Source organism: Salvia splendens, chromosome 3, assembly GCF_004379255.2.
Source record: "Salvia splendens isolate huo1 chromosome 3, SspV2, whole genome shotgun sequence".
NCBI classification, from domain to species: domain Eukaryota; kingdom Viridiplantae; phylum Streptophyta; class Magnoliopsida; order Lamiales; family Lamiaceae; genus Salvia; species Salvia splendens.
The window spans coordinates 32394535-32406416 of NC_056034.1; the positions used below are offsets into that span (position 1 = coordinate 32394535).

The following is an 11882-nucleotide window of genomic DNA, read 5'->3' on the forward strand; positions in this document are numbered from 1 at the left end:
TTAATTTTCTCCACGGGTGAAAAAGTCTCCGCGTAGTCGACCCCATAAGTTTAGGTGTATCCCTTTCCCACCAGTCTGGCTTTATATCTCTCTATTGTGTCGTCTGGCCTCCTTTTTATTGTGAACACCCATCTACACCCGATAGTTCTTACTCCTTCAGGCAGCTTCCCTTTGACCCAAGTATTGTTCCTCACTAGTGCCTTCATCTCAGTGAGAATAGCTTCATTCCATTGTTTATGCTTCATTGCTTCCTCGGCTGACTGCGGAATCTCTTCTTCTTCTTCATACAGGGCAGCTTCAAAGGCTCTTGCCATTTTTGATAGATTCCCTTGCACGAAATTCGCCACTCCGTATTTGCTTTTCTTCCCAATCTTTTCAGGGGAATATCTCTTTGGTGGAACTCCTCTTGTACTTCGGGGAGGAAGAACATATCTCCCGATGTCAAAGTCAATCGTATTGTTTTCTTCCGATGGTTCTGCTCTCATCGGGTTAGTAGAAACCATATGGAGATTCGGTTCAGTAATTACCTCGGATATCAATGCAAGAGGATCGAGGGATCGTGGATGAGATGACTCACTTGGCGAGACATGCTCGGCGGCAGTGACAACTGGTTCTGTTAGATCTTCGATCAAAGAGTTTGGAAGTGGCACGACCCAACTTAGATAGTCCACGGAATTACCGGGATCACTCTCCCCCTGACTACTAAGGTGGGTGTGGTAGAAGAATTCGGTCTCTAAGAAATTACAATTCATGGTGATGGTTATTTTTCTAGTATTAGGATCATAGCACCGGTAGCCCTTTTGGTTCACCCCGTACCTGACAAAGACACATTTGGTAGCACATGGGGATAGTTTGGTCCTTTCGTGTTTGGCGATATGAACATAGACCGTGCAGCCAAAGATTTTGGGTTGAAGGTTCAAGTGTGGAGGAATTTTGGATAGAGATGATAGGATATTGAGGGGGGGTTTTTTGTTTAGGATTTTTGCTGGTAGGCGATTCATGAGGTAGATAGATGTGGCTATTGCTTCTGGCCAAAAATGTTGTAGAACTTTGGATTCAATCATTAGGGCTCGGGCTATTTCTAGGATTGGCCTATTTTCCGTTCGGCCACCCCATTTTGTTTTGGTGTATAAGCACACGAAATCTGATGAACCATTCTCTTTTCTTGAAAAAATTGAGTCATGGGCTATAAGCACACCAAAAAAGATGCGGGACCCCACACATCAGAATGAACTAAAGAGAAAATAGATTGCATACGAGTGTTCGAGAGTTTAAAAGATTGCCGGTGGCTCTTTGCCAAAACACAAGTCTCACAAAAGAAATCAATAGGAATAGAAAGGTTTGGAAAAAGTAGTTTAAAGTAACGATGGGAAGGATGTCCTAGTCTTCGGTGCCACAGCCAAATTTATTGTCTCATGGATCCGTGAGCCAGCATCGCACTACCATGTTGAGTTATCTCGTCCACATAGTAGAGTCCACACTTCTCATTGCCATGCCCAAGTATCCTCTTCGTCCGAATATCCTGTAAAATGCAGAAATTGGGGTGCATCAGAAGTGTACAATTTAATTCCTTTGTCACATGACTGATAGACATCAATCGCTGAGATAAAGTCGGAACATATAGGCAGTTTTGGAGACAGAGTGTAGAAGAAATTTCAATCGTGCCAGGCCCTTCAACAGTAATCAATTCCCCACTTGCCGTTTTAATATAGGTTTTAGTGATTTTGTTCATGCTAATAAAATCATTCCTATCTGGAGTCATAGTATCAGTGGCCCCACAATCAAAGATCCAACCCTTCGTTATATTAGCCTCTTTATTTACATGAAATGCAGCGGAAATATTTTCTAAGGGAGCAAAATGGCTTTTTGTCACATATTCACATATATTGGGGCTAATATCAGAATTTCCAACATAAGAGGGGTCAACCACCGTCGATCCTCCTTAAAAAAAACATAAGAGGGGTCAAAATTTAATTTTGAGTAATCCGGGGGCTTCCTTTTAAAAGATGGGGTCTAAAATATAATTCTCCATAGTTTGGGGGAGGCAGATGAGATTTGAAGAAATTTCTAGGGTTTGGTTTAAAACCAAACCCGATACCTCCTGAGTCCGGCGCCATTCCCTCCCGTTCGGCCAAATTTCTGGCTCCTCGGACGTTGCCGCCGCCGGTTGATGCCTCCAGGTTCACCGCCGGTCCATGGCTGGCCATTCCCCCACGGTTTCCATTCTGATTCCGTGGTTGCCCCTCCTCGGTTACTCCGACGGTCATTTTCTCCTGAGGTTGCGCCGTTCTCATCCTCTGCCTCTCCTCCCACCATTTGGGGTATCCTAGTCGTTTGAAACACGTCTCGTACGTGTGCTTGGGTTTCTGGCAATGGGTGCACCAGAGGCCGGATTTATTTGGCCGGCTTCCCGGTCGGCTGGCAACGGCTGAGGAGCGCGGTGGTCCTCCATTCTTGTATGACGGTTGTTGGCTCTGGGCAGCGAATCCACTCCCGATGCCATCCCCAGATGATGTATCCCCGGTGTTGCCGCCGACGGTTTCAGGGGTGGGGGAAGACGACGCCGGTGGCATGATTTGGCGTCGAGCCGCCTCCGTCTTCACCCACTCGAAGGCCGATTCAACTGATGGGTAGGGGTCCTCCTTGAGGATGTCTCGTTTGATCAAATCATATTCTTGATTCAATCCGGCTAGAAACTTGAATAATCTCTTCTCATTTGAATGGGTTCGGTATTGATTGATTCCCTTGTCACAACAAGTAATCGGCTCCTTCTCGCAGCGGTCGACATTGATCCACAGTCCGTGAATCCTCAGGTAATACGTTTCCAAGTCCATATTTCCTTGTTTGATCGTGATTATTTTCTCCTCCAGGTCGTAGATGAGATATTTGTGTGCATTGTTTTCGAACGTCACGGCGAAACTATCCCATAGTGCCTTTGATGTTTGATGATGAGCGAAATCGGAGATAATTTCATTCTCAATGTTATCGACGATCCACGAAAACATCACCAAGTCATCCTCTTCCCAGTCATCGTACCCCCTGCTTCCCGGTTCTGGGGGTTCTTTCCGGATGTGTGAGTAGGCGCCCCGGCCTCCTATCTTGACTTTCATGAGTCTTGACCACAGTGGGTAGTTCTTTCCGTTGAGCTTGAATGCCACAGTGACATTCTTGCTATTCTTCAATTTCGATGGTTGTTGTGGATCGGTTTTGTTATCATCTGTATCTGACATTTTTGTTGTAGGGTTGGTTATTCTGGTTCTTGGCTAAGGACGGTCGGGATTGGTATCGGCTATGATGAGAATTTTCTGAGCCGACGCTCTGATGCCATGTTAAACGAAGAACTAGATCAGTAAGAAGGGCTTTGTATTATTCGTTTATCAATTCATCATACATTAGGCACTATTATATAGGACTAAGATAGATTATACAAGGGAAACACTAATTAATTACATTGATTGATATCTCTTATGTTTGATAAGATATAATCTAGCATATCTTCCGTGTGATTTGGAGCATATCTTCTGTGATCTTCTCCAACAATTAGTACATTATTTTTGGGGTTATATGTGTGATTTGTTGAGAGCTTGTATATATTTGGAAGGATTTAAAATTTGTATTTGGATTACATTTGTGTACAAGTCTCTTCATTTGCATGCTATGCCACCAATGTAATCTTATACATCCACGATTTAAAGATTTGTTTTGACGTTATGAATGGAGTGTGATGAAAAAAAGTTAGTGAAGTATGAGTCTCACTTTTATGTAATGCAGTGTGTGATTCACTTATCAAAAATGATAAAAATAGATCCTTAAATTAAGGACGTTCCAAAATGACAAAATAATTTATTATTTTATAGACAGGTACATATAACATTAAATGAACATGTTTTTGGGTGGAAAATGCAACATAATATTTGATAAGATAGACAATTTTTTCTATGGTTTTCGTACCAATGAGTTCAAAGAAGGCGTTTCTTTGGTTTATGCCTATAGAAGAAAAGGTGACTCTTATTGGTGAAATCATTCAATAATCTCAACTATGGCATTTGAGATATGGCATCTCAATTGGTTGTTTGTAATCACCACACGTGTTAACTAATTCAGCCTCAACTTCATTTCCAAATGAGTTAGCCAACTCTTCATCGTACATATGTGCCAACACAAGTTTCACCAACTTCAACTTGTATCGAGGATCAACAACAATAGCCATAAAAATGAGCTTATTCATCTTCCTAGGATTCCCCCAATACTTGTCAAAATTTTCTTTCATTTTCTTTGCCATGATACTCAATTCAAAATCATCACCCTCTATGAAAGCCTTCAACAATGCATGCACTTTGTAAATCTCATGAAGAAATAAATTAGAGGTAACATATAAAGATCCAGAAATCCTATTAGTTGCCTCATAAAAAATCCTCAAGAAATTCACGACCAGTCTACTATGCAGAAGAATTAGACTTATTTGCTTCTTATACATTTAAATGTTTGAGAAACATCTTATAAATGCATAAGCAAACACCAATGCGATAAAATTAATTCTTCTCGCCTTGGGTTAAAAGTGGATTGTAGAGTTTATTGTATACAAGCAATTCTATCCGTGCAACATGCTCGAAATATGCTTTTCAGTATACCAATCCTAACATATAGTCACAATTTCCTACACTTTCCCCCTATTGCCTACTAGTTCTTTTCAAATAAACCAATGCAGTATTATTCGAAGAAGCATTATCAACAGTAATCGTGAACACCCTATTGATTCCCCAATCATGCAAGCACTTCTCAATTTCCAAACTAATATCTATACCTTTATGACTAGAAATTGGACAAAAATTTATAATTTTTTTGTTCAATTTCCAATCATTATCAATATAGTGAGCAGTCAAACACATGTAGTTCACCTTTTGACAAGAAGTCAGTGGTAAGACACACTCTTCGGTTGGCCGATTTAAGCAATGTCATGAGCAATTTCTTTTCATCTTCATAGAACTTAAAACAATCACGTGAAACTGACCATCTAGATGGAATCTTAAACTGAGGACATGACTTCAAACAAAAGTATTTAAAACCCTCCCCTTCAACAAACTTAAAAGGCAACTCATCCACAATGATCATATAAGCTAAAGCTTTCCTAACCTCTTCTTGCTCAAAATTCCAACTACTAAGTGATGAGCTTTGACCAGATTGTAACACCAACCGTATTTGCCTAGGACCTGTAGTTGAAATTTTATTGCATTTACTCAAATGTGCTCTAAGTGTAGAAGTGCCATTCTTAGATTCTCCACACAATGTTTTCACACAATGCACAAGCCTTTGATCTTTTCTCCATAGTTTTCCTCTTTTTTTCCTTTCCTTTGGCTTGAGGATCCTCAGATGGAGTATCTTCAGTTGCATTATTTTCGATGGTATCTCCAACCGCTTCACTTTCATCACACAACATCTGTAATAAGAAATTTTCAGAGATACTTAGCAATCAATTTGCAACTTAACAATACATAAATTACATCAAAATTAATGAATAACTTACATTACAACTTGATGCTGAATAATCTATGTTGTAGAGTGGAGAAAAACTGTCTGCCTTTTACTTACTAAATCTGAAATCTGCAAGTACGAAAGAATTAAAGAAACATGTCAAAATTAGCATAACAGTATAACACTTTCTTCTTCTACACAGCAGCAGCGGCTGCCATTTAACAGCTACATTTAATCTGAAATTCAATTGACAGAATCTGGAAAAAAATTTAATTGAGAGAATCTGTCAATCTGGAAAAAAATTCATTGATAGATGTTGTGTTATTTCTTCAAACGCTTACGGCTTACACGAATTAAACAAGATTGGGTAAAATCATGTAACTGAATAATACTTATAGACAAAAAAAAATCATACTCCACTGTATAAGAATAAAATTATTACTACTATTTGTTTTTATTTGCATATAAATTTGGTCAAAATGGATACACATAGATCACACAAACTAATTACAGTTTGATAGACCTATAAGGTAAACATTTACCTACACAACACCATACTTCATAGCTCATATGCAATGCCAAAATATATTTTGCTCGCTTCCAATTTCAATAGCAATAGAACCAACAAATATTGATTTACAACAAACCGTGATATTCCCATATCCACATAAATTTGGTCAAAATGGATATATAGAGGGATCAAACAAACTAATTGCAGTTTCAAAGTGTTATTCAGAAATCTACTCCTACAAATTTGATCTGCTCCGATAGGTGCATTGTTATAACCTAACTTTTTCTCGTCAAACACTTTGCAGTCGAATTTGAACAAAATAATTAATGCACAGACATTTAATTGCAATAGCTAGAATGATTTTAGGGTCCATACCCACGAATCTATTCGATTCATGGATTTGAGGAATAAGAGGTAATACCTTAAGCGGTGGCGAGTCGGCGGTGGGGCGAGGGGCGACAGGCGACGGGGCGAGGGCCGACAGGAGCTGGCGAGGGGCGACGGGGTGACGAGGCGACCGGCGACAGAGGACGATGGAGTTGGTGGTGGATTGGTGGAGGGATTTAGGGTTAGAGGGAGAGGAGAGTTGGACGATGGAGGCGGCGGATTACTCAATTGAGATTTAGGCAATTACTCAATTAGGGCAATTACTTTTTAGTCTTTTAGTTATAATTAAATAATAGTAATATTAATATATATATATATATAATATAAATAATTAAATAAATTCGGTTTTTCGATTTTTTTTCTTCGCCCGAACCGAATCGAAAAACCAAAATTTTTTATTTTCAAAACCGAACCGAACCGAAAAATCGAAATAACCGAACCGAATTTCAAAATTTCAGTTTGGTTCGGTTCGGATATTCGGTTTCCGATTTTTTTGCTCACCCCTAATGGAAACCATCCCAAATTTTTAGGCATGTATATAGCCTTCTTAGTTCTCATATATATGTACACATGTATACACACATTAACACGTAACGTATTTTCATTGTAAACACTAATTTATTTAAAAAAAATGGTTGTAACATTCCACCACCAATTTTTTTGTTAACACTGCTTTTATTTTATATTGATATATATATATATTAAATTAAATTTATTTATTTGATGGAATTGTTTTTTCTTTTTTATTGATATAGACATTAATTAAATTTTGTTAGCATTGCACACAATAAGTTAACTATACGAATGACTATACAATGTATTTTTTATCATTACATATTTTAATATCAATTTAAGAAATTAAAATACTGATTCAAATGGAGTATAAGGATAACAGTCTTATTTTTATATAATTAATGAGATTTTGTTAACAATGAAACATCAACTATAAAACTAAGAAAATAAACTTTAGTAGACATAATTTTGTACATATAGTCTTTTATAGTAACTCAACTATAAAAAATAATTACAAAGTAACGAAGATAAAAAAAACTTGAAGATGCACAAAGACATACTCAATAACATACTTGCTTAGCTAAAATCAAATTTTGATGCATACGATTCTACGAAATTATGACGTGAAGCATAAAATATGAATAAATATTTACTCAAGTTATAACTTATGTACTGAAGTTATAAAATATGAAGCTTGTGCATATACTCCGTATGTATACATAATACTGTTAGTATATGGGAATTATAGAAATTTTCATAAATAATCACATTTTTAACTTTAAAATTCATTTGGCCATGTATGCTCCAGCTGGAAGTGGGACCTACTATAATTCCATTTGGCAAAGAAATATTGGTGAGACACACATTGCTTATGTGGTATACCTATTTTTCTCTCCTCAAATTCCAGTTGGTGCTTTGCTCAGACGCAATATTTCTCCGCGGCAGGCAGCTGCGATCGGGATCTCAACACTTTCATCCCACAGTTCATCAACAATGCCCGTAAGTTCTTCCATTTCTCCTATCTACGTTACGATTGATCGATTTTAATATGCATTTACTCAGATCCGAGGTTGAACCCTACTTATTCCGTGGAATTCTTCCCAATTCACATGCCAATGTCGATTCTTCGCGCTTAATTTCCGTGACAGTCTGATGTAATCGATTAATTTGGTGATTCTGTGGATGCAGTTTAGGGAAGCCGTGGAGTTGGAGGTGGAGCCTCCGAGCGTAGGTCGGTATTTGATCGGAGCGGCGATAATGATGCTTGGAGTGGTGTTGCTTGTTGGCTACATGATGTTTCGTAACAAAAGAGTTCCTTCCTCTTCCTCCTACTCCAAACAGACGTAGGTCTGCCTGCCTTTCTCGTATTATTGGAAGTATCGTTGTTTTGACTCTTTTCCCTTCCTTCCATTTTATAGGAGGATTATAATAGAAAACTGTTTTTTCTGATTTTGTGGCGTGGCTATGTTTGTTTCTGGATTCTAGGTTTTGTTTGTCTTTGATTTAATTAACTGATTCTTCTGGTTGAATCAAGCTTTTAGCTAAAGATGCAATAAGGCTTGTGCCTTTAGTTAGTTGGACATTTGTGTTTCTGGTTGCAGGATTAGTCCTTAGTGTCGAACTAGTCCGTAATTCTGTGTGGATTTTGAGTATGCCTGATGTGCTTATCCACATACGATCGCTTATGTAAGAGTTTAGTGGTAAGCTACTTGAGATTTATAGGTCAATTAATGTTTTTCTTGCAGGAACAAGGTTTTGATATAGAGGTGTGTTTTGGATGCCTGGAATTAATGTTTAGTCACGGGCAAGGTGGTACAGTTTGAAGGAAAGGTGGAGAATGGATTTTGATTTTTGGTAACACTGCAAATTGCCTGTACATGTTAGAAAGTATACTGGTTTTGACATATTGAGCTGTTAGTTTTGACACCTGCCATATTTTATGGTCAATTTGCGGTTTGTGAAGATGTATGGTTCGACTGCATTCATCCTAATTTGTGGACAGATTATCCAAAATATCACTTGACGTTTTTCTATTGTTCCTAGTACTTGTATATTCTTGAAAATTGACATTATGTGTCCCATGTTTACCTGTTTGGTTGTTTTGGTCTGAGTATCACTTCTCTTGCATTAGAAAATTGATGTCTTGACTGATTGCCCTATTTTTGTATCTATGTAATGTTGCTTTATCTGGGTTTATCATTCATTCAGAGTAGAAATGGAATGGTCACGACATATAGGTTAATTGCCGTGATAGTATAACTTCTATATCAATGTTTGGATGCAGTTTAGTCTCCCTTCAACTGATGTCTGCAACAAAAAATGCGTTCATGAAATTTTGTAACAGAATCACTCTTCTTGGTTAAAACATCTTTCAGTGTCTTATGAGACTAATGATGCATTGGGAAGCACAGCGTAAATTCATAACTTGAGTAAGTTATACTGAGTATATTGCAATTAACTAGAATAATAGAGGTAGTCTATTTCCTGGCCATTGTAAAGTTGTAGGTTCAGTTCAATTTTTGAGGTTGGTGGTTTATATTTTTATGGTGGCTATTATGTGATGTATATTCTCTTAACTTTTCATGTTTGAAACCAGTTCCTTAGGTTTGAGTTGACATTCTTAATATTCAATCCTCTCCTGGTCATACAAGATCTTGTGTACCTTTTTATCTGGTATGACATCAGTGTGAATCTGTGATACAAACTTCATCTTGGATGGTCCAATTTGTTTGTATATTCTTTTTCCATAGGTTAAGTTTGAAGTTTGGCTACAATTTAAACTGCCTTGTTTTCATTTTAATGACTTGTAAAGTTGTACAATACATCCTTTATTTTCTGCTTAATCTGTGTTGGAATGTCACTATTGTTTTTTGGCTTCTCCATTGATGTTTCTGCACTCAAGGTGCTTGCATCATCTTCAGCTGTTCATGCGATCATTACCTAATATACAACTCAGTTTTGAAGGAAATGTGGAGTGTCTACAAGGAGATATGTCTGATGCTTCTAGCTGGCCTTTGTCATATCCAAGACTGGCTGCGCTAAACCATGCTCGCGCATGTGTGTTGATTCTTTGAGATTGTTTAGTAGTACTATTTGTGACTATTAGGCGACCCAAAGATAAATGCACAATGCTGCCATTTGATCACCCAACCTTCTTATTCGTTTGATACTTGAAAGTATAAGTGCCAATATAAATAACTGTTATATTAAAAACTACCGTTGAAAAAATCAGTTTTTCTTTCCCTAACCAAGATATTCCAATCTAGGTTGAAAGAACTGAACATTCAATCCTGGGACGGATGAACGAACAAAAAACCTAACGCTTTAGATGAATGTTCAAGACAGTTGCCTCCCAGCCTTTAAGATTGATTCCACCTACCCAGTGGTTCTCCCATACGGATTCTATCGCCTCTCTTGATACAAAATCTGAAGTCGGACGAGCTTTCTTTGACGATACCAGATTGGGAAATAGGAGCTTGGAAGACCAACACCACGGTTGATCCCATGTTAAAAGCAGCTACCTGTTTGTAATAATGACAATATCCAGTTCCAGAGCATGAATACTAGAATGAAGAAAATAAGAAGCATCCAGAGCATAAACACTAGCATGAAGAAAGACAGACACCACATTATAAATGTTTCCTAGTTAAGATAAATGAGCTCAATGCCTCATACCTCATCTCCTTTCCTTAGTGGCACTCCTGTGCCTTCAGGTTCATATAATCGTTCATCTGGCGGCAATGAATGAATCAGTTTCTTTTGGGGTTTATTTGTCTTCAGAGTTGGCTCGATGAAAAGCTGTCATTGCGTGCATACAGTGTTAGAACACAGTAGTATATCATGTGAGAATCTGAGATAACACTTTGTAAAGACATGGGTGCATCATGAGAATCCTAGTGTTTAAATATCATATTAAGTAACAAATGGTATATTTTCCAAGCTTACTGATCACAGTTCACAGAGAATCCCACCCCTCCATCTCCTAGTTTGTAATGATTCATCCTAGCATTTCCAATAAGGCTAAATATTTCACTTTTCATTTTTAAAGGTTTACAAGAAAAAGAAAAGGATCTACACATACTAAGAATAACATCTAAACATAATTAACTTCAAAGTAAACTTATGAGAAGGAAAAGAAAAACCTTACTGACACCTAATTCTCACACTATTTTTCCTGAACCTATTCATCAGAATTCAGAATCCAGGATAAAACATGACCAATCTCCGTACTATGTAGGGACAAACAACTAAGAAATTAAGACAATCAAGGAAGTCAGAACCTCAATGGAACCGATATTTGTTGCACCAATTGCTGCCATAGCCATATAGCCTTGTTTCCATCGACCTTCAAGCACTACCTGGTTATCAATATCAGATGTCAGCATATTTGGTTGAAGAATATAAGCTAATACTGTATAAGCATTTTTTAAGGACTATACTGCCTGCTTCAATTAATATGCTATATATCTAGGGGGTGTTCGGTTTGCAAAATTGTATCCGGGATTAAATTTGTAGTGTGTTTGGTTCAAGAGATTCAATCCACTTCTCAATCCTAGATGGATAATCATGGGATAATTAGTCATAGCTAACCCCTATGACTAAAATAATCTCACAACTTAATCCTATATTATATTTTGGTACTATTTTATCTTGGAAACCGAACACCACCCTTGTAAGCAGGATTCAGAGAAGTCAAATGCGCACACAGTTGCACAGTTTGCTCTTAGTCTATATTACCTTCTCAACTTTAGTAACTAAACCTTACTAGTAGTATTTCATTGGAACAGGGGGTGAAGAGCAAGAAACAACTTGTTATAGAATATGACACTCGGATGTTTGACCACTTGATCGAAGTGCAAAATCAGGTCTAAATTCATGACGTATAGATTTTATTTTTCTCTGGTTGGCATGGTAGTTAGTGGTTGGGAAACAAATCAAAGTTAATATCAGACTTTATTATTTATCAAATTCCACATGGCCATCAACGCGAATTACAAAA

At 37.6% G+C, this 11882-nt stretch overlaps 1 protein-coding gene and 1 long non-coding RNA gene across 2 annotated transcripts; one reads left to right on the forward strand and one right to left on the reverse strand.

Moving 5' to 3' along the window:
- Positions 1-7758: 7758 nt before the first annotated feature.
- On the forward strand, positions 7759-8916 carry LOC121795698. Its single transcript, XR_006049609.1, has 3 exons — positions 7759-7882; positions 8072-8226; positions 8629-8916. It is a non-coding gene; the product is annotated as an uncharacterized LOC121795698 (long non-coding RNA).
- Positions 8917-9041: 125 nt separating this feature from the next.
- Positions 9042-11229, reverse strand: LOC121795697 (phosphatidylserine decarboxylase proenzyme 1, mitochondrial-like). Its single transcript, XM_042194276.1, has 3 exons — positions 11164-11229; positions 10559-10681; positions 9042-10404 (listed from the first exon to the last, which is right to left on the reverse strand). The coding sequence occupies exons 1-3, from the start codon at positions 11206-11208 to the stop codon at positions 10243-10245; spliced, it is 330 nt and encodes a 109-aa protein (XP_042050210.1). The 5' UTR covers positions 11209-11229; the 3' UTR covers positions 9042-10242.
- Positions 11230-11882: the final 653 nt, after the last annotated feature.

Excerpts from the sequence above, each read along its gene's own strand:
- LOC121795697 (XM_042194276.1), bottom strand. The coding sequence starts at position 11,208 with ATGGCTATGGCAGCAATTGGTGCAACAAATATCGGTTCCATTGAG. Across the intron at positions 10,682-11,163 it reads CAAATATCGGTTCCATTGAG|CTTTTCATCGAGCCAACTCT; the intron begins GTTCTGACTTCC and ends ACGCAATGACAG. Across the intron at positions 10,405-10,558 it reads CACTAAGGAAAGGAGATGAG|GTAGCTGCTTTTAACATGGG; the intron begins GTATGAGGCATT and ends TATTACAAACAG.